This window comes from Agaricus bisporus (assembly GCF_000300575.1).
Source record: "Agaricus bisporus var. bisporus H97 unplaced genomic scaffold AGABI2scaffold_2, whole genome shotgun sequence".
NCBI classification, from domain to species: domain Eukaryota; kingdom Fungi; phylum Basidiomycota; class Agaricomycetes; order Agaricales; family Agaricaceae; genus Agaricus; species Agaricus bisporus.
This window is the reverse complement of record NW_006267355.1, coordinates 1,146,265-1,171,493: the sequence shown is the minus strand read 5'-3', so window position 1 is coordinate 1,171,493 and position 25,229 is coordinate 1,146,265. Positions and strand designations below refer to the sequence as shown.

General features: G+C 46.8%; 6 protein-coding genes across 6 annotated transcripts; 3 read left to right on the top strand and 3 right to left on the bottom strand.

Annotated features, from left to right (window-relative positions):
* The first annotated feature begins 1,442 nt into the window (after positions 1-1,442).
* On the top strand, positions 1,443-3,208 carry AGABI2DRAFT_190495 (hypothetical protein). Its single transcript, XM_006458076.1, has 5 exons — positions 1,443-1,549; positions 1,603-1,942; positions 1,997-2,222; positions 2,275-2,952; positions 3,007-3,208. The coding sequence occupies exons 1-5, from the start codon at positions 1,522-1,524 to the stop codon at positions 3,079-3,081; spliced, it is 1,347 nt and encodes a 448-aa protein (XP_006458139.1). The 5' UTR covers positions 1,443-1,521; the 3' UTR covers positions 3,082-3,208.
* A 975-nt stretch (positions 3,209-4,183) lies between these two features.
* On the bottom strand, positions 4,184-7,669 carry AGABI2DRAFT_183224 (hypothetical protein; the record flags this gene model as incomplete). Its single annotated transcript, XM_006458075.1, has 5 exons — positions 4,184-6,930; positions 6,978-7,238; positions 7,294-7,331; positions 7,382-7,503; positions 7,565-7,669. The coding sequence occupies 5 exons, from the start codon at positions 7,667-7,669 to the stop codon at positions 4,250-4,252; spliced, it is 3,207 nt and encodes a 1,068-aa protein (XP_006458138.1). The 3' UTR covers positions 4,184-4,249.
* A 648-nt stretch (positions 7,670-8,317) lies between these two features.
* On the bottom strand, positions 8,318-13,905 carry AGABI2DRAFT_199445 (1,3-beta-glucan synthase). The gene is made up of 10 exons (XM_006458074.1): positions 13,741-13,905; positions 13,089-13,694; positions 12,037-13,038; positions 10,306-11,983; positions 10,076-10,255; positions 9,182-10,026; positions 8,799-9,129; positions 8,673-8,746; positions 8,559-8,622; positions 8,318-8,507 (listed from the first exon to the last, which is right to left on the bottom strand). The coding sequence occupies exons 1-10, from the start codon at positions 13,831-13,833 to the stop codon at positions 8,452-8,454; spliced, it is 4,929 nt and encodes a 1,642-aa protein (XP_006458137.1). The 5' UTR covers positions 13,834-13,905; the 3' UTR covers positions 8,318-8,451.
* Positions 13,906-14,620: 715 nt separating this feature from the next.
* AGABI2DRAFT_115148 (hypothetical protein) lies at positions 14,621-16,897 on the top strand (the record flags this gene model as incomplete). The annotated part of the gene is made up of 2 exons (XM_006458073.1): positions 14,621-15,326; positions 15,381-16,897. 2 exons carry the CDS (start codon positions 14,621-14,623, stop codon positions 16,895-16,897), a joined length of 2,223 nt encoding a protein of 740 aa, XP_006458136.1.
* Positions 16,898-17,670: 773 nt separating this feature from the next.
* Positions 17,671-19,053, top strand: AGABI2DRAFT_115147 (hypothetical protein; the record flags this gene model as incomplete). The annotated part of the gene is made up of 10 exons (XM_006458072.1): positions 17,671-17,736; positions 17,822-17,836; positions 17,899-18,148; positions 18,201-18,261; positions 18,320-18,406; positions 18,452-18,572; positions 18,629-18,797; positions 18,852-18,889; positions 18,950-18,960; positions 19,014-19,053. 10 exons carry the CDS (start codon positions 17,671-17,673, stop codon positions 19,051-19,053), a joined length of 858 nt encoding a protein of 285 aa, XP_006458135.1.
* Positions 19,054-19,250: 197 nt separating this feature from the next.
* AGABI2DRAFT_64000 (hypothetical protein) lies at positions 19,251-24,251 on the bottom strand (the record flags this gene model as incomplete). The annotated part of the gene is made up of 23 exons (XM_006458071.1): positions 19,251-19,367; positions 19,426-19,605; positions 19,671-19,764; positions 19,822-19,952; positions 20,005-20,039; positions 20,096-20,193; positions 20,255-20,283; positions 20,334-20,497; positions 20,556-20,580; positions 20,635-20,685; positions 20,746-20,751; positions 20,814-20,833; positions 20,881-21,045; positions 21,096-21,144; positions 21,201-21,304; positions 21,490-21,608; positions 21,664-21,830; positions 21,883-22,014; positions 22,064-22,218; positions 22,272-22,339; positions 22,390-22,457; positions 22,529-22,575; positions 22,676-24,251. The coding sequence occupies 23 exons, from the start codon at positions 24,249-24,251 to the stop codon at positions 19,251-19,253; spliced, it is 3,600 nt and encodes a 1,199-aa protein (XP_006458134.1).
* Positions 24,252-25,229: the final 978 nt, after the last annotated feature.

Genomic DNA, 25,229 nt, shown 5'->3' with positions numbered 1-25,229 from the left:
TCTTTGACTTTTTTTATCGAGCATACCGTAGGCCGATTGATCAATGATTCAATCAGCTCCCATCAGAACCCGCTGATCAGTGGCTGACAGCAGGCGGTATGGACGTCATACGATAAGGAGTAAAATTATGCCGTAGGGCGCAATGTTCCCCGAATACTCTCAGTGAGAGTAATTTATTATTGGACTAGTTAGTACCTTTTAACACCTTTGAATCCGAAGATATCGCCCGGTTCCAACTTCCCAAAGGCCCCCGGCGTAACGTGGACTTGCTTTGTATACCACAATCAACTACTGATGAGATGAGATTTGAACGTTGAACTATCAAAGCTCAGTATGAATATCTTTCGTACCGTATTACACAATTTCCCTCAAAAATGTTTATCGGTTTGAAGACGCGATACATATTCACTGGCAGAATCCCTCGCTGTAACTAAATTAAGCACGAGTGGTGGAATTAACTCATTACCTGAGCCCGTTTCAACTCCAAATCCTCGGTATGCGAATTGCGATGTTGACGCATATGAAACTTGGTTCCTAATGATATCCGAGGAGGGTGATATCTCGTGGACAATAGATCGGCTATAATCCATCTTCGGTCCTTTGCGAAGGTGAGGGGTAATGAATATTATAGAAGGTCTTGAAACCAAGAGCTATTTCTTTTGGTGCGCTTCTCGAAACATTCTGGTTGCCAGATGTGGCGTAGTAGCGAGCAGACAGGAGCACTGAGCAGGGTCAAAAAACGCTGAGGGGTCTTTTGGAGTCCTTCTGGCAGGTGAGGCCTGAGGGCTCAAGTGCACGAGTCGTACATACTGAAATATCGATCTGGTCCCATTACTTATCTGATTGAATTGTATCTGTCATACCTGTACGTAATTATAATGTTTGACCGATTGACGGGTGGCGGGAAATAGTTCACGGAGTGTTGACGACGCATAACCTGGCCTTGGATGAGAAATACCGACTACTATGATGAATCGGAAAAAGGCAAACACATAAACTCAATGTATTATGGATGAATCCAGTAAAATAGGCTACCCGAATCTAGTAATCGTTAAACCAAAAGGGACTAACAACAGAACATCATAAGATGTTCTGTTGTGCGAATTGTTACTTGGCAGCTTGTTGTGATTCAAAAAGTTGCTCAGGAAAAATGTGTCTATTTGGTGTTAATCGTATGTCAGCATAAATGAAAAGCTCTCTAGTACATGAGGAACGTCTTACCACTGACTACTTTGCACTGTATGAGTAGAGAAGTTAGAACATTCAAGAGCCAATGTCACGGGGTACCAGGACCCCTGCAACAAGCGACTTAATCATGAACAAGCCCTTCTCGGCGCTGTGATCGAGATCTACGCGTGGACTAGCCCTCCTATTCGGGTTGTGCGTCCTGATTCCAGCATATAAGCGCATCGTGAAATTCATGAACTGCACCTTCTCACCATGTCTGATTCCTCCGTTCACGCTGACCTCGGTATCGAGCATACCCCGTCATCCATCGCTGCTGCCTCCACAACACTGACGATGCAAGACCTCAGGAATGCTGGCATTAGTAACTTCCCGCCACTTCGTCTCCTCATGTGCACATCTAATATCTCTGGACAGAATATATTCGCATTCTGTGGGTTGAACCCGCCAATATAGTACGGCTTCGTATGATCCCGATTTCCCATTTTGAGAAAATCTTGCAATCCGCCCGACCTGGAGTCGGTATTCCAAGGGGAACAGGTGGTTTTGTATACCTCGTGCTATCCGAGGGATTCGGCGCAGCGGGAGAGTACCTTCTCGTTCCCGATATGTCATCCCTGAGAATCTGTCCATATGCTGCAAACACCGCCAGTGTATTCGTTTGGCTAGAGGAGAAGGATGCCGTCCAAGGCCCGAACGGACAAATGACCGTCAAGACAGATGCCTGCCTAAGGGGAAAAGTGAGGGACATTATGGCGTGAGTAGATCCCGTCTGCTGCATCGGTCGTTCGTGATTATTCCATGTTTCTAGAGAAGCGAAAAAGGACGGCGTGGAATTCCTCGTCGGGTTCGAGAGTGAATTCTTCCTTCTCGAATCCACCAGTCCTGTACGAATTGGCAGTCGTCACCAGTATAGCGAGGCGAAAGGGTTCCTCACCAGCTTACGCGAAACTAAAGCCCTAGAAGAAATCGTCGATGCTCTCATAGATTCCGGCATCAAAGTAGAAACATGCCACCCAGAAACTGGTCACGGACAGGTCGGTCATTTCTCCCCCTGCGAGTCTTCGCTGAAACATTTCCTCCATATAGTACGAAATTGTAACGGGTCCCCTCTCCCCTCTCGCAGCGGCCGACGCTGTCATTCATACGCGACAAACTATCTTGAATATCGCCGCTAAGCATGGACTCCATGCAACTTTTGTCCCACGTATTACTATAGGAAGTGCTGCTCATATGCATATTTCTACGCATAGGGTGGGAGAGAAGAAACCAAAGGAAACCCTCTCTGATCTGGAGAATTCTTTCCTTGCTGGTGTTGTAGACGATATAACGGCTCTTTCAGCCATCACAATGCCTATTCCAGCATCATACGAACGAGTTGTTGATGGTGCTCTAACTGGTGGCACTTACGTCGCCTGGGGAACTGAAAACAGAGAGTGCCCTATCAGGTTGAGTAACGCCACGTCACCGAGCAGTAGGAATTTTGAGATGAGATTCATCGACGGAACTGCGAATCCGTATCTGGTAGTAGCAAGTTTCATTGGTCTTGGTTATGCTGGGATCAAGTCGAAGAGGGAGTTGCGTCTCCCATGTTACACTGGTCAAAATGGCCCCGCCCTCTTATCTGAAGAGGAGAGACAAGCCAAAGGTATCACGCAGAGGATGCCTCGCAGTTGGGAGGAGAGCAGGGAGCAGCTCACGAAAAGCAAAGCTTTACGCGAGGTGCTCGGTAGCGAATTCGTGGACAGGTACCTATCAGTGAACAAGGTATGCCTTTACCTTTCTCGAAGTACTGGATTGTGCTAAATCTCATACTCGCAGAATCTGGCGGAGGCTCTCAGGGTACATGCTGGCGACGAAGAAAAATCACTCACACGTTTAGTTCAGCTTTACTAGTTCAGATGCTTTGAATAAATGATTTCGTAGAATTCTTCCACTTCAGTGAACCCAGTCCTGTCGAATCTTGTATCGCTTTATCAACGCTTTCCTGTTGTTTCTCTTTGCAAAGAATTCCTAGTATAAGCTAACCAAAAGGTGGTTGAAATTCACGTCCATGGGGCTGCGTTCTAACTTCGATGGGCCTTTGGGCCTCTAGAGTCTATAACACAATGCATTTCACGGTTGATTGTCCGGAAAGACGGCTACCCGCCTCATGGACGAATGACTTACCTTGCCGATCGGAAATATTTTCACTCCTTCGGTCAAACTTTGCCACATATTCGCACAGTGACCAACTTGTTCGGGATCGAATTCGACAATGAGGACGGCCAGCTCGTCGTATCGATCGCCTATCTCGGTTTTACGGGTCTGAACGAAAGTAATATCGACCCTGCGTAGATGGAAGATAATTAAGTATGGTGTAAATATATGCAAACAGATTAGATTAATTTCAATATAACATGTCTTCTTTGGTGTCCAGATCGTTCGTGATTCACGTCGATTTCAGACTTCATAAGGAACGAGCTTCAGATCATCAAGCTTCAGATCTTTAGGTCCCATAGAATTACCCTTGTCAAACGCGGTGCAGATCTTGATAGCGGTCTGACTGACCGTAGACCTGAGCGGCTTGCTGTTTTTGAGTCTGTCCCTCTAATCTCATACGCGATTGGAGAAGCTGGGTGGAGTTCTATATCGAGCGCTTATTCGAGCGCATCCTTCGCAGAAAGCTAGACCAGATTGAGACATTATCGTCAATCTCATGAATTACAGCGTTATCTTAGCAAGTTCCAACGAAGTCAAAACCCTCAAGAGCGTATACTTCGAATAAAACGGCTCAAACGGCTTAATCGTGACTTACGTACCTTGCCCGAAGAGAAACTGCCGAAGGAGTGGGATAGTGTAAAAACGAAAAGGCTCGACCGTAAAGATGATGGAGAAGGACCGGATGAGATTCCTGACGAAGGATTTACCAGGTGCGGGGACATATTCTTTAGTGACACATCTGAAGCGTTTTTCATACAAAGACAAACCAACAAAGGAAGGAGACAAGGCTTCTGCTGAGCAGGCTGAGAGTTTGTATTTTCCATGTATCGTATTGCTGAATTTTTATACTAGCAGTTGAGATTCACAGATACCGAATGGAATCTACGCCTAAGCTCCTCCGAGCATGAACGATCGCTACCAACTCCTTGATGCTCTCCTCCAAGATCACTACGTTGTCCAGCAACTGCGATAACGTGATTGTCTTCTGTTGCTCATCTCTTTCCACGCTTTTATCATTCCGAGTCAGCAAAACATGATCTTGGCTTTCTGAAGTGGTCCATCGCTCAGACCATCCGGAGCCAAACACGTCTTCCTCTTCAGCGTTCCATTTCTGTGTTTGAATCCGAAGTCCAGCTGATGGCACAGGAGCACTAAATGATTCAACTTTGATAGCGCTAGTCTGCTGGTAGTGTGAACCAAATGGACTGGCAGAAACGGAATTGCCCTTTGGACTTAGGTCTTTGCGAGAAGACGCTGTTGGGTCATACGGGGTGGCTTGGGCCGCTGGGGGTTTAGTTTTCCTGGGTGTCAAGAATGAGACGAATGAAGACGTCGTTCTGGCTTTAAGTTTTGGTTTCATAGGTGTTTGCGGAGCTGGTGATGGAGAATTGGCGGGTTGAAGTGCACTCTGAGAGGGTACGTCGAGAGCGAGGGTGAGAGCATCAGTAAGATTTTCAGAGAATAGAAGTCCTTGTCTTCGTTCCAACAGGTATTTATCAAAGTTGTCAACGACTTGTCGGTAATGCTCGAGCTGGTTGACGAGACCATGATATATTGTGTGTACAACTGGCCGTGAATCCTCGTCGACCGGTGCCGCAGGGAGAATGTTTGTTTCGTACACCAGATTTTCTTCGATTTTGAAATCTATAGACTTGTCGTCACCATCACTTTCATACGCAAAATCTATCACACGTGTGCGCTCCGAGTGAGCATCACCTAAAGCGAACGTTAACCACCCAGCTAACGACCGATCCGGGTGTAAGGCCAAATTTGCAAGGAACCCCGTGAGTGCAATGTTGAGATCGGGCGTGTTCAAAAAGAAACAACGTAGGGAGTCGAGAATGCAGGAAAGGATGGGGTCGTTGACGTTCAGTCTATGTTTGAACTGCCGTCGCCTTGCAAGGTCCTCATCAAGGCTCGCAGAGGTTTGAAAAGCGGGTAGAGTTTGTATTGATAAGATCGCGTCGTGAAGGTAGTATTCATAACCTGTACTGAATAGATCCCCGCTATGCGATGGGTCAACACGTGAGATGAGATTCATATACAGATTCATCTCGCGCTCATGGGTATAGTAAGTGATTTGGGGTTGTGAAAAAATAAGCTGGTCGTCATTGTGTGAAGACGAAGTCTCGCTCTCAGCTCCGGGGTATTGAAACGCGTCCTCGTCATCATCTTCCTCACCTTGGTGCTCGGAGGTCTTGATAGGAAGGAGCCCCGGCAATGGAAAACTCGTCGCCAAAGGATCCATGCTGACGATTAAAATACGTTCAATAGATAGCTGAGGAAATCGTAGGATTAGTGTCTGAAGCAGCTGCAATGCAGTCGTCACAGTCGCCTGCGATCGGGAGCGTAAATTTGACATGAGAATATCTTTCAGCGTAAATCGACTTGTTGTAAAGTATTCTGTGATCTTCCTTGTATCGGGTGCCTCCATTTCAAGTAGTGTCATTGCACTACTTTTTCGTCTCCTGGGCTTGGCCGTTGCATCAACCGATCGAGTGGGTGGGGGATCGGACACTTTCGTAAGATCAAGGAAGGCTTGCGGCCTTAGAGTCGGCCGAGGATCATCGTTTTCCTCATTGATCAAGAAATTGATAAGGAGGTCGGAGAGAGGTCCATCATGAAGTATGCGAAGCATAACTTCAATGTAGGACATTACTGCAACTGCACTTCCATCCAAGTCGGAACACTCTAGAATAGAAGGGTAAAGGACATTTTCAAGGAAAACACGTCGCACGGCATCCAGAATGGATTGAACAATGGCTGTACCCACGAGTGCTGAAGCGTCAATGCCGTCATTTTTGGAGTTTCGCCTGAGGACGTCCTGTAAGAACTCCAGGACCTTGAGAAAATGATCCAGTCTCTGCCTAAAATCTGGGCTATTCGCGTCCTCCATTCCGATGGCACGACTACGTTCTCTTTCAAACTCCAACCTCTCCTTAGCTTCAGGCGATAAAGGGCCTGTGGCACCAATGGTCATAGCGTCGCCTTTGGTCGATTCCTCGGTTTTGGGAAAGAACTCGAGCTTAGAAGGCAGTAAAGAGTAAACTGCACTTAGGCCAGCACCCAGAACCTCGGAGAAGTCGCCGTCTAGGATGTACTCAGCGAGTGCGAGAGCAGCGTCCACGATGGGATCCGTTGGAACGCCAACATCGGATTGGGAGTCGGTTACTTCTGAGCGTTGACTTTGCTCTCCCGGTGACATTGCCACATCCATAAGGAAAAGCAGCCCGGCACGAGAAAACTCTCCTATTTTCCCTTCCCGGTGCACAAAGCGAAGGAGGTAGTTGAACAGCAAGAATTCATACTCGGGTTTCTTCTGTGTTGCTGCAGGTGGAACAGAAGTGACAGTTTCCTGCGAGGGAGCTGGAGACGAAGCTCTTTGACTCTCTTCATCGTCGTTTTGTGCTTCTTCTTCTTCATCCTCCTCCTCAACCGAAAACAATGGCTCTGATCGATACCAGTGTTTATCATGGAAGAAGATGATAAGCAGTTCTCGATATGTTCTGATTCGGCTGCACAGTATGCAAAGTAGATTGACGACTAGAAATGATCAGACAAGAAGAGACGATTGACAAGATTGCTCGTACGATCTTCCTCATATTCTGAGGGTTGAGTACGCATAGTGTTGCCAGCAGCACCCATGACACGAGACCGCCCATCTAATTGTTCTTGAATGTCATCCCCGACACATGTTCTCAGTAATCGTAGAACAGCTCTATGCACAGCGGAATGGACCAAGAATTGTTCATCGAGGAGAATGACCATGTTTTGTACTGCACGCAGAACCTCTGCTTGGATTCCAGACGGCCGGTCTGCTTCGCTCAGTCGGACAAGTGTAGCGAGTACATCTAAAAAGTTTGTCAAGGATATATCGCTGCTACGCAAAGTGGACAGGTTGCATACCATTCTTCAAGAGATACTCCAGACACGCACCCGTTCCACTGACACAGCACGCTGAGTCTACGATAGAGTGTTCGAGTTTTTGACCTACCCCTCCTCTGTATGTGTCGATTCCCAAACGAGGGCATCCACCATTGATTGTAACTGGTCCGGCACATTCGTTGACTTGATTCCTTGTAACAATTGCCGTTCATCTGGTTGCATTAGCGTCGACTAAAGGCGTTCATGGTCGCCATTAGTATCAAGAGAAAGTCTGCACGAGTTTGATACATACCTTGATATATGTCCATGATTTATGGAACTCTTGAGCATGGTCTACTGGCGGAGGTCTGGTGATAGGCTGAGTGGTAACCCTTAAGAATTTTGAAAAATAGTCCATAAGAAAGGAGAGGATGTTGCCGCATTGAGCGAGGTGGAGACGCTCAAAGATGAAAGCACGTGTCTTTGCTACTGCGTACACAAATCCATACGACAGCACAAAAAATCGACGTGTACATTATAGACCATGGCTCCGAATGTCCGCTCAGCTAGGTGTATGTTGAGGCATGCCACCAGCTTGGCGAGAGTCCTCCCAAAGATACACATCCAAAACTGTATTGAAAGTAACGCCAGCGAGACTAAACTAAAAATATGGCACGCCTTTCCAGTCACTACAACAAAGATAGGAAAATATCATTACTAACAAAGAACACCGAACGCTACAGTGTGGCGCTGGTCCAGGGCGGTAGCGATCGTTATTTGTCAAGCTGCAACGTCGGCATCAACATCTATCCCTGCCCCGAAGCGTGAACTGCACATGTGCACAAGCTCAGCATCAGCCCTAAGGTTGACGACACATTCAATCAACCGAATCCTGAGAAACGAACCATATGAAACAAACAAACATGATCAACTTTGTACACGAATTTACTTCGACTTCCGGTTAAGTCAAGGCTTCGCTGTATTTATCAAGTAAGGCTTCTAATCAATGTGCCGTCGGTATGTGCGCAAGAAAATAAGATCAATTGCTACTAAAATATTCATCAAGTATGCTATCCAAAGAAAATGTCATTTCCACCTGTGTAATTACGATAATACATGTAAGAGGTCATGTCGAAAGGTATAAACTTTCACGTGTATCGTGCCCAATGGTATATCGATAGAGTTCGCACCACTAGATAATTAGATATTTCTGCAGATTGCACAGTCAAATTGGATACGATCTCGGAACAAGGCAGCTAGATAGAGAATCAATGATTGGTCCACTCGTTGAGCAGAATCGAGCTTACGCAAGACGATCAGAGCCGCAAGAATGGATACCATGATAATGTAGACAATGGTATATTTGATGACCTGGACACTTATCAGTACCTGTAAGGTTTCAAAAAAATTCAAGTGCTTACAATCCATCTCCGCTGCCTCTTCTGCTTGGTCGAGAACAAAGGTGGCCGAATCTGCTTGGAAGGGCGGAGCCAGACTGAAAATTGTGTTAATCAGGACATACACGTGCAGTAATATCTAAGACGTACAGAGCATTGTAGAGTGGAGGCTGTTCGCGAAAGGTATCAGAATGGGTGGTGTCAATATAATCAGAAGGATGTGTGCTAGGAGGAAATCAGATGTCCACAACGACATTTCAACGATCTTGACAATGAACTCTCGAGCGGGCTGCGACATAGCCGAAGTACCAAAACCTCGACCATACCATTTACCAGTCCACCAAGCACGGTTAGTTTCATCATGCTTGAATTCACGTGTGAGGAAGGCAGCGATGAGGATCTTCTGAATGGCGCGTTGGATGGCAATGATAGCGATGACTCCGAGAACCGCATGGGAAGCATCCCATAATTCCAAAAACCACTGTAGATATTTTGAGTACCCGTTGAGAAGAAAATGAAACCTAAACACGCACAAAGAATTCAAAAAAGGCGACCAAACCAACCAATCCCAATACATGGGCCAAACTGGCCATCAAGGAACCAAATTTCGTCCAAGAGTCTAACATTGGCCCGAGGAACAAAGAGATGAAGAACAGACTAAGAAGTACGGCAGCGTTCCAAACGACAGGTCCGATGGCAATGACGGCTATGCGGACGAGAGGAGGGGGACCAAACTGGCCGTCCGCGTCAGGGAAGGATTTAACGAACATATATGCAACTACGACGATGGTTGCAATGCAGATCGGCCAGAGAATTTCAGAAAAAATGACAGAGCGCCAGCTGGCCCGAGGTACATCGCCAGACAATTTTTCTGAAGGGTGTCCTAGCTTCTTTTTCTTATAGCCCGTAATCATTGTCCTCGAAAGCCTGCAATAACCGTACCAGCTACTAGCCTTTGTTCGCGAATTCCCACGAGACATCCAGCGCAAGAACTCTCGATAGTCGATGATGAAGTCGGCAAAAGAGAATTGGTGAGGATTGAACATAAATGGCGCAATGCAAAGAGAGAGAACAGAAAGCCAGAAGTAGATGAGATGCGGTATCCAGATTGACATTGTGGCATAAAGCAAGAGCAGGAGGTTCCTCATGCCCATATAAATGCTTGGTCCAGCGAAACGGGAATACAGAATACTGAAGGAGATGCGGCTGGTCGCAAATCCGCGTCCCGTTGCAATGTAACGAGCCCCGCCAAATGCCAGGTTGCTAAGAATGGAGTTCGAGTAGATTTGAGTAGAAAACACCTCGAAAATTGGTGATAAAGAAAGGAAGTGCTTTGCAAGACGAAGGATAGCCTTTCCCGTCCCCCTTTCCACCAACTCTGTAGACGACATAAGTAGAGATAGTATAGGTAAACCCAGTATACTCACCTTGTAGGAACAGAGGTAAAAAGGCAATAAAGAAGACAAGGAAGATTGAAACAATACAGCGTTTGATCCAATCAAAGACGGGGATTAGATTGTAGCAACCAGCTTGTCCTCCAATGACGTTCCCTTGGCCATCCACTCGACATATAGCGAGCTGTTTATTCAAGGTGCCAATATAAAGAACTGTTTTATCTGCGTTAGAAAGTCCTTGCAAGAAAAACGTCAAGTCTTACGAGTAATCATGAACACCTGGATGGAATAGATAACCAGTATGTTGTTGATGTGGAAGCCGGGATGTCCGTAGTAGAAGGTGAGGAATCGGTCGATGGGCAACTGCGTTCCTAGATAATAATACTCCCGGCTAAGCATTTGTTCACCCATGCCAGTACCAATCTTCGTCTGAAAGTTGAGGATGGTGCCGAAACCGAGATCACGACCCTTTCCACACTGGTAGTACTCCGAGTGTTTAATTCTTCCACCGCGACCAAACGCATTCATACCAGCAAAGATATCTTCATTGAGGTGAAGGCCTTTCTGTGCTTTGGAAACACCGCCGCGTGTCGTCATGAAGGAAGCATTCAAGAAATCCGGATGTCCGTAGTGAAGCTTACCGCCGATCCATGCCAGGGCACGAGCGGTCAATGTACCGAATGTCTGCTCCTTTCCTGCAGCAATATCACCAAGGACACCAATATTCTCGGAGAATATGTATTCGCGGGTTCCGACGATGGCAACAGGAGAGCGATTGAACTCCTTATGGCCCCACTGAGCATAGGGACTCTGACTGGAAACAGAATATTCCTCGAATTCACCCAGGATGTTACGAATCTTCAAACATTCCTCCAAATAGTTGTCTTGATTGGCGTCAATGAGTTGTAGATATTCGCCTCGATAGAATATTATTGCATGATTTTGGTTGTCCGATTTGCCGTCCCCAAGAATTGGGTTACCTGGAAGCTCTACCCTGAATTTAGGTTTACGTTTGCCGGTCTTTTCGTCGATTTCAGAATGTCCATCAATAAGAGCGGAAAACAGTTTCGCCTCTCCTCCCTTTGGCGCAGGCTCTTCGTCGAGGTAAGCAATTTGTAAATCTGGATAAGCACGCAGCAAGAACTCGGCATTCTCTTGTTCCTCTTTATTGAACTTTGAGAAACGCTGCATAGAGATAGCAAACTTGAACTTGCGACGAGACATTCTTTCCAATTCCTTTTCCAATCGCTCCGTATTTCCACCAAAATTGTGTACGATATCGGGATTCTCGACACGATACAGCAGCTTAATAGCTTTGGAATAGTTCATCATACCCGAAACGGTACGGTAAAGGGTTTGGGCTCGCAGCGATGCCCAAATGCGGGTACGAAGAGTGTATTCAGGTGAGGAGGTCTTGAAACCAATACAGTAGAAAGGAAGGTCATCGGTCTTGTTCTGTTTTTCGTTATGTTGGCTGGCAGTCCCATCCATGATTTCAGACTCCTCGGCAAGGATCTTGGTATCCTTTACGAAATTATCCCACTCGACAGGATGCAATTGCTTAAGGTACTCCAGCAGTGTGACCCGAGTGTTTTGGTCTTCCTCGCGAATAATCTCTCTCAAACTCAAGAGAATTTTCTCTGAGTAGTGAGGGACAAGGACAGTGAAAGTGGGCATCGCATCGACGGGAAGAGGCTCAGGCAAAGCGGTCGTAAGAGATGATGCGAAAAAGGAGATTCGACGTTCTGCTTCTCCGCCCGCGGGAAAGAACGTGTCCCTGGAGTCATCTTGATTTGTGAAGAAAGGGGGAGCACGGAGCGTCCTCCGACCTTCCTGACCATCAACTTGGTGATATAACAAACGTTGGACATGGTCAATGGATAAGAGGTGTTCACGATACATGGAAATGATGATAGCGTTCCAAATCTGCGAGACCAAAACCTGGATCAAAACGTTATCAGTATGACACAGACTTCTTAGAGAACATTACCAACCTTGGGCTTATATTTGACTTCCATCTCTGCGGTAGCCAAGAGCTTAGCGTAGATGCGCTTCGGCAGCCGAGTATAGATATCTTTCCATGGTGTCCAAATGGACAAGCCTAAGGAGAAGGATCTGCCGATACTGAAGATCACGACCCAGATGATGTACCACAGATACGTGTCAAGGAAGAAAAGGATCAAATCCATAACATACATGATGGCAAGGGCGAAAGGGACTTGGTTGGTGCACAGACTGTTTCCAAATATTTTATCACTACATCCCTGAACCTTCGTCCGAGCCATAACAGCAATGGGGTTACTGAATGACGATGTCAAGAAAAAATATGACTCCGCGAATTTGCAGCCGAAGATCAGCAACCACATCATAATAGAAGCAGTACGAGCACTTCGTGGAAGCGAGGGATATGATGCGGTGAAGGTCTGTGAAGCCATGTACTTCCTAGATTTGCCAGCCACACGGTCACCAAACATCCTTCCAGAGGGAATTATGGAGAAGGCCAACGTGGCGACGACGGAAATAAAGAATTGGACAATACCAATGATGAGTGGAATTTGAGTATTTGCACTCGTAGGACGACCATCCACAAGTGCGATATAAAATGTAGGACCAGCAGTGAGGGCAAGGATAACGAGTAAGAAAATGAGTCTGGTCGTGAGATGTGAAGCATTGTTCCAGGTGGTGGGAATATATGAAAATTCGGCAATGGTGGCGAAGATCATGATACCGGTGGCAACAGCGCCGCCCAGGGCTGTAGCAGACCAAGTCATAGGTGCCGAAGGCGCAGGTTTGTCGCGGGGGGCGTAGACTTTTGGAGAATTGAAGGCCGTATAGAAGTAGAAGACAGCGACATGAATAATCCAGATACGATTAAAATTCACGAGAAGGTGAGCGGTAGAGCGTTTTTCGAAGTACGTCTTGAAGAAAGTACGCTGCCATTCAACTTGACCCAACTTCATAAAGCGTTGAGCAGGAGGAATATCAACCAAGCGTTGCTACAGAAGAGGTGAGAGCAGTAATTAAACAAAACAGAGTGCCAACTTACTCCACCCTGCAGGACGATTTTCGCGAGGCCTTCTGGATACCAAAACAGTTGATTGATATCGTCGTAACCAACGATGTGATCATGATCCTTCTCCTTTCTCACAAATTTGCCGTCTACTACTTCGTAGCCTTGATCTCGCATGAACCTATACAAAGGTTTGATGATGGAGTGCAGGTATAGTCCCTCTGGAACGGGTTCGACACGGCTCTGACATTCGGGACTCCTGTAGTAGTCGTCGGCGCATTTGAAGATGAAACATAAACACTCTGGTACGAAGCGAACATTCCCGGCTTCCCCCCAGCATAGAAGGTAGAGGGCAATTTGACGCAGACGATCATACTGGCTCATGTTATGCATAGCATTACGCCAACGATTTAAGGCACTGTCAAGTGATTTTGAACCGGCTCCTTTCATGCTCTTGAGGCGTTGAAGACCAGGATTTTGTGTTTGGCCAACAGCATCATCCAGGTTGAGCTGAGCCGCGAAATACCATTTTCGGTAATTGGCATGTTGACCACCGATGTAATCGGCGTGGATTGTTAACAATGCTTGGTTAGGAGACATACGCGAGGCACGAGAATCGAGGAGGTGCATCAAGAAGTCAAACTGTTTGGTTAATGAGTAAATGAACTAACGCAATTCACGTAACAACAGCTCCACTTGCCATGTTACGCATGGAGTCTCGTTGGAAACCAAATTTTTGAGTGAGATCGAGGAAAATATCCTCAACCTCTTCAGTTGACATTGGTATCTGTCGGTCGGCGGTCCATGCGGGGTAGTGGTCGGAGGAACCGAAACCAGGATCGGCAAAGGGGGAGATGCTGGGTAAGCTGGAATGCGAATCGACAGAGGGAATGTAGCGACCATATTCAGTAGACTCGACGGAGCCTAGTTATATTGAGCAGGAGATATGGGATGCAGCTAAATACTACCTACCATTGTTTTGGTCATAATATCCCGGGCTTGCGGCCAGATGCGCAGTACTCGAATTCATGTTGTTGAAAGGGTCCCCCAAATCAGGGGCATTATCATAGTCGCCGCGAGAGGGAGGATAGGGACCTTGACGCTGTGCATAAGGGTTCTCCCTTGGTCTTGAAAAGCCTGAGGAGGCCATGACGACCAGTATAATATGGAGGTGTAAACGGGCCTAGAGTATTGTATGCGAATAAAAGGATTGGAAACAGCCGTCTCTAAGAGAATTGGGCTGGAAAGGATGAATAGTAAGGAGGGAAGCAATGAGAAAGAAAGTTGAGGGGCAACAAGAATGTGTGATGGCTTTGTTCTGTGACCGTCGCTCTGATCTGTGACCAAGTCACCCTTTCTCGCGCCAATCAATTCGCCAAGAATCAATCCATAAGGCCTGAGGTCTCAGGCCTCCATGATTCATTTACACCCCGAAACCTGAGTAATGGCTGATTTTTCTTGCTCTAAATCGCTTCGGAAGGCGGGCGCGTGTGCACACAACTCAAGTCGAAGTCACATGTTGCTTCACTGTCTCACTCAAAGCATTGTGACAGTTCGTGCCACCGCCCATGATCGACTCCACCAACACGGGCCAAAGTGATTTGATTTCTCCCTTATGGAAAAATGCATTCTCCCCGCAGCTATCGTGCAGTACAGGTGGCGGCGTGCCTTCTCTAGTCTGGTTATGTCTCCAGTGTATTGCCGAGTTTCCGGATCAAGTTCAGCTGCATCACAAGCTCATCTATCAACCGTCTCAACTACAACTCAACGACACCGATAAAAATCTCGCATTCGTGTCGACTGGTCCATGCGATAAAACCTCAGACACGCGTGGCAACCAAGAGGTCTCACAGCTCGACCCCCGGTTATGGGCGGTCATTGTACAAACTTTTGATTATTTACCACTGGGGCTACGATCATATACCATTCCACTCAATGATGAAGCTTTACCGCTCCTTCAACGGATTTCCAATACCACTACTTTCTCGCTCATGACCATCCTGGAATTGCCCGGCTGTATGGCTCTCACCGATACTAGTATCTCCCAATTGAAGGACTTGCATACATTGACTGCTTTTGATGCTAGTTACACACAAATCTCTTCGTATGGGTTATTATCACTTGCCCGAACCCTCCAGATGAATGATCCGCTTGAGATCACGCGGAGGCTTAGAGGGCCTTGGCCTTTGCGGATCCTTCGCCTCAAACACTGCACTGGAATTGATGATGCCGTTTATCCAACCCTTCCCAAATTCCCTCTCCTTTCCATCGTTGGTGCGTAAAAATAGACAGTAACCCGGGTGCGGTATATAGGCTAACTTGTTTCAGATCTTCGCGGGACGAGGTGTAATCCACGCATTGCCACAATTGAATTTGCATTTTCTCCGAACGCGGATCGATCTCTTTTCTCTTCCGACATGGCACAATCCCTCGAAGCGTTGCAAACTTGCGAGAAAGATTTGCAAATGTATTCAGCAGTGAAGGAACATCAATTCACTCTTCGAATTAAGAATTTATGCCACGAGACCATTGCAAGAACCCTCAGCCAGAAGAAGGACCCTATTGGATACCATCTTCGATTTTCTCTGCATCAGTCCTCACACATTTCTGCAGATGACTCTGATTCTCATTTGACGGACGATGATTTCAGTGACCAGTATGGCCAAGAGTCGGGAAGTGACGAGGAGGAAAGTATTTCTGACAATATGGAAGAACTGGAGGAGCAAGGTGGTAGAAATGTATCCGGTGTAGAGGAAGAAGAGCTTTCAGGTATAGATGTCGAGGACGAAATAGAAGAGCGAGACGGTTTAGATGAAAGAGTTGCGTATGCAACGAAGCGACGGAGGGACTTACGAGAAAGTCTCCTGGACGAGAACCAGAGCGATGCTGATAGTCCACTTATACAGCAAACGATGGCGAGTCGGGCCTGTCCGCACTCTAAACAAGACCATAACCATTCCCAGATGTCCTGTGGAGAATTCCCGACCACGTCAATCTTACCAAACAATCTTCGCGGCCAGTTTCCCGACCGTCGGAAGCCTCACTGGTACGACGCGGATTGGACCAGGGCAAATACCTATGTTCCTATAAGCCTCGCAGAAGGAAAATACGACGGTGAATTAATGTTGTATCGACCAACGCGGCCATGGAAATTGCTTGAAAGTGAGCTCGGCGCACAACTAGCAAAGGAAGCCCATAGAGAGCGGGTCCGAACTGACGGGCGCAGCCATGCCCCAGATCTAATCTCCCCCTCAAGTACAAAAAAGTCGCAAGTGCAAGAGGGTATGAAGTCAATGACCACTGAGGCGCTCCGGCGCCGGCAGATACACAATCCATTGGCAGAAAACGAGCCTTCTCAAAGGGGGTTCAGGAATCCTTTCGCTCGAAGGCCTGCAGAAGCTCCGTTTGCTGTCCCGCAAATTAATGGGCAGCCAAAAGGGAAGGCACTGAAGCCCATCTCCGCTCTACGGGTTCCCAAACTTACTCATGAACTTCTCCAACAAAACCCAAAAAGAGGGAGTCCTCCAGCGCATCTTGATTATAAACTCACCCAGTCTTCTACGAGCGCGAAAATATCATCGGCAGCTAAGCTACCAAGGAGAGGTTCGGTTGCTCATATTGCGAGAGAGGGTCTCGAATCTGCTAGTTCTGTTTCCACAGATCTAGTAGAGGAGGGTTCAAAGCGGAAAATGACACGGCATCACCAAAGGATATCGATGTCTTCTGGCTCGGTGGTGGCTAGTCCTGCGCCACCAACTGTCAAGAGGAGCGGCGGTGGGAAGGGTGGGCGAAAAACTCAGCCTCATAGTTTTGACTGGGCAGCCTGGGCGTCAAAGAAATCTTAGTATTTCGATGATCCCGTAGGGGGCAAACCGATACAGTTGGAATGGTGGAGGGTGGGGCGGTAGTACACGTTCTCTGTATCTAATCAAAAATCTTGAAGTTGATGAGATATTGAATAAAATTTTCACGGACAACCATGCAATACAGAAATTTCAGCACAACTATAGACTTACTTGATAACGGTTCACTTCTCTACATACTTATAGGACTACTGTTCCTCCGAAGAACAACCTTTCGAGGGATGTGGAGTATGGGATCACACGATGTCATTTGCGATATCCAGCTCTCTACCTGTACTGATAGAGTCCTGCCAAAAGAAGAACTACAACATGTATTGCTTGACAAGGACCACTCCAACCGCCTCTCCTGTCAAAGAGTCGCGAGTCGGGCCGTCGGCCTTACCCTCTAGGTCCCATCACGTGGGATGATGGGGGATCAAGTTTATTCGAGTCTGCCCATTTAACAAGCAAGCTGCAACACTCCGTCAACGTTCTCCCTGATTCCCTTTTCTTCATACCTAATGCGCATATCTCATCAATTCTCGACTTTAAATCCAGCATTACAACGCGAAATCATACGTAGGTCGGCTTCGAAGAATGTGGTATCACCTAGACGTGCAAAAATAACGCGGAATTTCTCAACTTCGGCCTTGCTACCAAAGCAGTATTCATTTCATATCGGGACAAGTTGGGCGGGAAAAGTCGATCGGGATGGTTACAATCGATTCAAAATTCCATTTTCTGCGCACAGTACCATAGGTTCATGGAGGGATCAAATGCTCTCTAGACCCAAGGCGGTCAAAAGTGTCGATGCAGGGGAAGATTTTTTTTTCGTTCAAGAGGTGCGTTGAGCTGGTACGCGATGCCGTCGCGCAATATGCACTAGGTGTTGTCCTATGAATATTGATTTATCCTACTTTCCAATAGATGCGAAACGGCTCAGTATGTATCCACGTTTTGATGGACCTGTGTTGTCTTCCTAACCTTTCTCCTTAATCTTGAAGGGTGTGGCCTTTGGTGTAGCCGACGGTGTGGGTGGCTGGGTCGAAAGTGGCGTCGACCCATCGCTGTTTTCACAAGCCCTGATGTACCACGCTCATCGATATTCGAAAAGTGCCTGGGCTGGAGAGCCAGAAGTTGATCCTACGTTGGATTATGAGGAACGAGAACAGATAGAGGGCTGGGAGATGACACCTTATGAGTGTCTGGGTCTCTCCTATGATGGCGTTTTGAGAGAGAAGGTGGTACAAGCGGGTGGGTCCCTCGAAGATCCTGACAAACGCGTTCCACCTCACCTACCTTCCAGGTTCAAGCACTGCTTGTATCATCACTTTGAATGCGGCGAACGGTTTGTTACGATCCGCCAAGTAAGATGTTGCCTGCCAGACCATTGGTTCTTGACTCAAGTGTCGTCGATTTCAACAGCCTAGGCGACAGTGGTTTCTCAATTATCCGTTCTTCGTCGGTCTTTCACCGACAGCGAACACAGACCCATTTTTTCAACTGCCCAAAGTAGGTACAATTCTTTCTCTATTTTCCGTTACTAACAGGTCCTAGACAACTCACGAAGCTCCCCGCGAATAGCGGCCGTAAATTTTCGCGAGCGTGCGTGGATTCCCCGAATGACGCAGATACCTTCCAAACCAAGCTGAGAGATGGTGATATAGTGGTGGCATACGTTCGTCCTTTCCTCCCACCGTCATCGAAGTAGCCAGTCTTAAACAACTTCTTCAGACCGATGGATTCTCAGATAATGTATTTTCAAATGAAATGACAACGATATGTCGACTTGTCGCTCGATCAGGCGGCACGGAAGACGAGATTGCTCAGGCCATGGCTGACCGTATGGTCGAGTATTCGTTGCAATGTATGAGGAGCAAAACCCGTGTCAGCCCCTTTGAAAGTACGCGTTGAAAATATTTTCGATTGTTCACATTCCCTCACACCTTGATGACAGGGGATGCTGCCAGACAGGGTATGTTCTTCCGTGGAGGGGTGCGCTATTTCCTATTTGTTTCACTTAGATTATAAGCTGATCGACACCCTTATATGTAGAAAGAGGATGAGTAAGTTTACCGTTGCCCTTCTCTATGACTTGATTGTTGATAACTCGTTTCAGTGTGACTGTCATAGTCGGGCTAATCAAGGAGACATCCTGATGAATTTTCATGATTTGACGAGAATAACTCCAACTAATTTATCCTAATTATACCACATCCATTTCTGACGGCATGCCACTTGACGCCTATGTTTGTATTTAGAACCATACCCTTCATCGCACTAGGATTCATGCAATCTTCTTTCCTTGTTTCATCATAGATCAGACAACGCCATAATCACCATCCGTATCATAATGTTAAAGGTTCCGTTCAATAAAGCTCTCAATTACGCCTGCAGGGGTGAAAGCATACTCCTTCAATTCAACGTTGCCGTTCACCAAATGCGTGTTAGGTTGAACGAAAACCTTGCGTGGCTACAAAGACGAATGCGTAACCTGTCAGTAATGATACTTTTGAACAATGATTACAAACCTGTTTCTTGGCCAGAACAAGATCTCTTATCTCCCCTTCCCACCCGGCAATAGGATTGGTGAGATTATTGTAGTATTCGCGTGCCCCAGCACCATCGGCTGTACTCTTTCGGACCTGAAGTTCAATGAGAAGTTTTCCAGCTACTTCTCTTCCTTTTGTTAGAACCAAATTTTTATCAACCTAACGGCACGGAAAAAACCAGTTAGAGAACAAAGATTTTTGCAGTCAGCCAATACTTCACTGACTCGAACGTAAAGGTCCACGAGCGCGCCGTTGGCGTCACGGACCTCCTCCAGACGCGCAATGCCAGAACGAATAAGGTGTTGGGTGATACCAAGCCTTGGAAATTGAAAGGATTTTAGTTTGTTGTCTGTTGTTCCAAAGCTGCATTAATACCTAGCTTGCATGTGAGCCTGACCATGCTTTTTGTTGACAGGATCATAGAATTCAAGGCCGCGGAGACCTGCCCTGGCCATCAATAAGAAAGTGATGTATTGAATGTTTTCAATATCTTGTGAATCAGTGTACTGCAGAGATGAGCAATCTCGGAGCGACCATGCGACAGAAATTTGTACATACGCCGAAGATTTCGAGAATGTCACGCTCGCCGACCACTGAATACATTTGTCGTGAGATAAAGAGCAGATTATAATTCTGGTTTTGAACTCACGGTAAAGGGCAACCGTTTCTGCACGACATTCTTCCATGGAAGAAGATACTTCGCCAAGTACTGATCCTGGGGTTTGGCCAGGTTTGTACCAAGAAGTACTACAGTTCAAATGCATGATTCACTAATGGCCTTACAGCAGGCAACGGCAAATGAACATACATCGGTTTCCCAGTCAAGGGATTGATGACCTAAGAATTGGTGAGCGTAAGGTTGCAAGCATTGATCGTATTGAATATACCTGTTCAGGAACAAAATTTTTGGTCCCATCCGCGTATTCTTCAAAGAGTTTACCCGATCCATGACCCAGGAGCTCGTGGTTGGCAACTTGCAGTTCGAAAGAACGGTTATCCCAGCTGTTATACAAATCAACATCATCGGGGTGTATAAATGTGAGTTTTTCATCTAAAATTTAGTAACAAAAGCGTCAGATAAATTACTGGATAGTTCCTGCAGGGCTCACTTGGAGATTTCGCGGCTAGAATATTCTGCACGATGTTTGTAGATTGAAATTATGCGCTTGAAATAAGAGACCAACTTACTGCAAGCGATACATTCTTGAAACCTGTCGAAGCTCGGATATCATAATAGTTCTACAGGTCGGGTCAGCCATTACCGTGGCTCGGAGAAATGCATTGGTCGAAAAATCTCACAGGGATCTATAAAATGGAAATACGTTAGTTCTGCAGAGATCTGGAATGAAACTGCTTTGTATCTTTACATTAATACCAGCAGGGATACCTGAAAACATTTGAATAGGGTAGCTTAGAGGTAGCATATAAACACACCTCCTGTTGCGAAGTTGACAACTTCCAAAGCCGTGAAATCGGGCTTCCTAAATATATCAACTTCAAAGTTCTTGCCCCATGGCAATACTTTGATAAGCTCGGGTGCTTTATTCACGAGTATTTCATATTTGGCACTGAGTTCCTTGTTTACAATGGCAGTGAATCCTAGAAATGGTCAGCCACACAGTCCTGGAGGCTTGCAAAGAGTCAGCTACCTTCCCACTCCGCGCGACCTCCATATGGGTCAACATATGTTTCGATGAACTGCGGACGATCGATGACGCGTCAGCTACGCAGCATTAAGATGCCCGAGTACACACCCCTATGTAGGACTCGACTACGGGTCCTACATCCTTGACCCACTCTTTTGAAGCATCTTTATGATCTTGGATAGACCCGGTTTCGAACCTAGTATTGTGAGCGGCTGTAATGAACCGTCAAACAATGGTACATACGATTTTATGTAACCCTCGATCATGTTACTTTGATGCTGATTTGCGACATATTTCTTAGCCTGGACTGTATGAGCGTTGTACAACGAAAACGACAACACAAATCACACCTGTCGAAGTGCATCACTTGTTTTTTTGAGGGCCGCAGAGAAATCACCATATTCAACGCGAAGCTGAGCGGTCTTGCCTTGAACATCAATCTCATGAGTCGCGGAAGGTCCAGTATTTGCAGAAGCGATCAATAGGACATAATCGCCAGGTCCTTTTTTTGCGACACTGGAGTTTGAAAATAAATTTGACAAGAAAAGAGTAAGCCTCGCTCCTGACATACCGAGTATTTAATACGTCGATGTTGAGCTTTTCCGCAGCTGCCTGGATTGCAGTCACTTCTTCGTCGTTAATCACCTCACCGACGTAATAATTTGATACGTGCCCGAGACTTCGTTTTCCGATGTATAGGCTGGCTTCTGGAGTGGTCGAGTAAATATGGTCTTTAAGCTGAATAATCGTCAGAGAAAGCCGGAAAGGTTGTCTGTACTGAGAGTACTACTTTGTTCCAAAGCGATGCCGCCTGTTCTTTATTGGCCGAATTAAGAACAACTGCCTCAAAGATCTCAGAATTAACGCGAGGGATTATCTTGGTGAAGCCGAATGACTTGAAGTTGACAAGGTTACTCAAAACCTAATTTGTGGCTCTAGATTTGCACAGAAAATAAAGCTGGAAAGCTGACTTGAATGGTATATTGAAGTAGATTTTCCCAATCTTCTGTGTTCACCTTTGAAGCAACGCGTAATGCCTCAAGGTCAGCAAGTTTGAACTTGTCACTGCTGCTAAAGATGAGGATAAGTAGGTCGTAAAGTTCGATCGCATGTGGGGTCCATTGTCCTATTTTAGCTGTTTAGCGAAAACAGTAGACGAAAAGCAATGTCCTAAAGGACCTTGGATGATGCGGGCACCAGCCCAAGAAGCCTGGTTAAGATAATGAGTGTATTTCTTCTCATTCGAACTTGAGACTAATCAGCCACACGTATTTATGTCCTAAATTGGAAAACATACCTCAGCAACGCGAATGATTTGGCGACTTCCAGGCTGCAAAGAGGAGTTGAGCGGTCAGCGAGAAAGCGCTCATTGTTAAGTGCTGCGGAGGTTGAAGTCATGATTCTTTTCCGATTCTGCAGGCGGAGGAAGGGAGGACAGTATCGATAAAGGAGAGATTGAGAACAACCCCTCGATAAGAACATCCTTCCATCAGCTAATTATGGTTCAGTCTTATGTTTCCGCACGTGATACTAATAATCGTTATGAAACTAAACATTATAGAGGCACAGCTAGTCAGAACTACTGCCTTCAACTTGCAGCTTCATCCGCTGGTAATTGCTCCAAACCATTTTCCAGTCTGCATCAGGAATACCCTGAGCCGCTTCTCTTCCATTATCGCCATCAGATGACGGACATCCGGCCCATTCAACAGCACGTTCATAGCATGCTAATGCTGATCTAGATCGTGCACCCTCTTTTTTTTCGTGCAATGCACCCATCAAGTTCCATGATTCGGCAGCCGTGCGGCGGGCGTCCCGCAGAAGCCCCTCTGCTACACCTTTCATACTGCGAGACGAGGAATATGAAGTGAGCAGACGTTCTTCTAGGGGGTGTGGTAAGTCAGATTTAGAATGAAAATCCTGGGATTTGACAAGGGGAAGCCCTGTGAGAACACGCGCAACGCGCTCGGAAGACTCTGCAGCGGAAGTTAGCCACTGCATGGAAAACACCGCTGGTCGGCGTTGAGCAAACGCAACCTCAGCCAGGTGGACAGATATCACGGAGGAACGCTGCAGAAGGAACAACGCATGAAGTGCTTGTGGCGGTGATGCTGTCGCAAGAGAATCTGGAGGGTGAATGGCACGGAGAACTGAAAGTGCTCTCTCTTCAACTAACTGTGCTTCCCGATATTGCCCTGTTCTTGCGTAGAAAGCGGATAATGATACGAGAGTGGACGATAACAGTCTCTGAGCAAGTGGCGATGACGGAGGCCGTTCTGGCACCAGTTCCCCAGCAATCGAGGCAACTTCGGGCTGCTTGTCGTTAAGGAGCGCAAGCGTACGTGTCCACCGCTCGAGTGCTTGCTCTTTCAACCCTAAACGTGCATCGATGTCACCAAGTTTCAACGCCAAACGTGCAGAATTCAGACGCTTGTCACCGTCGAGACTAGCAGCTGCGCGTTCAAGTTCCGCCTTGGCTTCAGGAAGGAAGTCGTCACCCAGTTTTTCCAGGATGGACGCGTGAAGAGTCCAGAGGTGGGCAAGTGTATGGGAATGACGCCCGTCTTGAGAAGACTCCGCTACTCGTATGGCTTCACGCAGAAAATCTTCTGTAAGCTGAAGACGTGGATTGATGACTTTGATGCCCATTGGTCCGACAAGGCCCGAACCACGCTGGTCACTGCTACCTATTGCTGCGGTGGTGTAACCAATGCCCCAGGTGTATGCCATCCATGCTGCTCGGACGAGATGACGAACTTTGAAACCTAAGTTGGGGTCGGTGCCTCCGTTCACCGAATCGCCCGTCCATTTGTCCGCATCTGACTCCCACTGCCATCTTTTCACCTCTTCGTCTGATTCTGGTGCAAGGCCATTCTTTTCCACGAACATATGAGCAGCCTCATATGCACCTCCAGCTGAAACAGCCAATATAGTCAGCCCGAAAATTGAGTACTTGAGAAAGCGTCTCCCGATATCTAATGCGAAGATGAAGTGCTTTGGAAAATTCTCTTGAACCAAAACCGGCGAACTGGGAGTCAGTGCTTGCTGCCAGGCGCTACGCGGAGGCTTGGTGGAATTAAGTCGCGATGCACTCGTGAATGGGATAACATGAGACCGCAGTGCTCGCCATGCAGAAGTTCGATTGGAGAGACCATACATCATGCATGGAGGTTTTGAACATTCAAAATTAGGCTGAAGCTCTGAAGTTTCGTAATGACGTAATCAGTCAGTCAAGAGCGCCTATGCCATCTTCATCGGAGTCATGCCCACCGCCCCGCCCTTCTTTATATCGCCTCGGGTGCAATCCGAGTTTGTACAAATCCCCTTATTTATGAAGGCTCTTTTTCCCAGGACTACTAGTGGACTACTTAAGCTGATGGTCGATAGAAAGCAATAACTTAGTTTAATAAGTATTGTATCTGAGTAGCACGCTTCTCCCACACAGCCACTGTGTCACGAATCGGATTGCTTTTGGAATTCCCAGCAGTGCTTGACAGAAAGGTGGAGGCCACGCACACACGTTTCAAATGAATACTATTCATTTGCTGGGTAACGTCGGGTCCGAGTTTCTAGTCGATCCTGAATAGGAGGAATTGGTGGTCCCGGGGCAGTGCAGTGCTTGTTGTAAGAACTCCTGAGTTGGTGCTGCCACAGCTACCCACTGCTACCCAGCGTATTAAAAGCCCAGATGGTCATTAGAACAGGGGGAAAACTCCTAGTCACAAAGATATGTGTTTTTAGCTGAATATTTAATACAACCTCTCTACACAGAGATAGGAAGCTGATCTTGAAGCTCATGCAAGGGCAAGTCACTCACGAGTGGTATATTGTATAGAAAGTGAGAGTGTCGCATCTCTTGTACCACAGACCACAAGTCCTGGAGCAAGCAACGGTCTTGAGCGATGTTTCCAGGGTTCCTCCTGTACCTGAGGCTCATTGCATAAAACATAAAACATCACTGCGAGGCAGTGTCATTGTCATGACGTATAAAAGTGCTATAGTCCGCTGGAGGCTGGAGCGCTGATAGGGGTGATACCGTTACGACACATTGGCTGCGGTACGCTTTGTGGAATTGTACGCCGCAGGTTCACTCGTTATTATTGCTCAAAACGGGCTTGGCGGGTAGAACCCAAGAAT

Excerpts from the sequence above, each read along its gene's own strand:
- AGABI2DRAFT_190495 (XM_006458076.1), top strand. The coding sequence starts at position 1,522 with ATGCAAGACCTCAGGAATGCTGGCATTA. Across the intron at positions 1,550-1,602 it reads CCTCAGGAATGCTGGCATTA|AATATATTCGCATTCTGTGG; the intron begins GTAACTTCCCGC and ends ATCTCTGGACAG. Across the intron at positions 2,953-3,006 it reads GGTACCTATCAGTGAACAAG|AATCTGGCGGAGGCTCTCAG; the intron begins GTATGCCTTTAC and ends TCATACTCGCAG.
- AGABI2DRAFT_199445 (XM_006458074.1), bottom strand. The coding sequence starts at position 13,833 with ATGTCAACTGAAGAGGTTGAGGATATTTTCCTCGATCTCACTCAAAAA. Across the intron at positions 10,027-10,075 it reads TTTACCTCTGTTCCTACAAG|AGTTGGTGGAAAGGGGGACG; the intron begins GTGAGTATACTG and ends TGTCGTCTACAG. Across the intron at positions 8,508-8,558 it reads TGCGGCTCTGATCGTCTTGC|CTGCCTTGTTCCGAGATCGT; the intron begins GTAAGCTCGATT and ends TTCTCTATCTAG.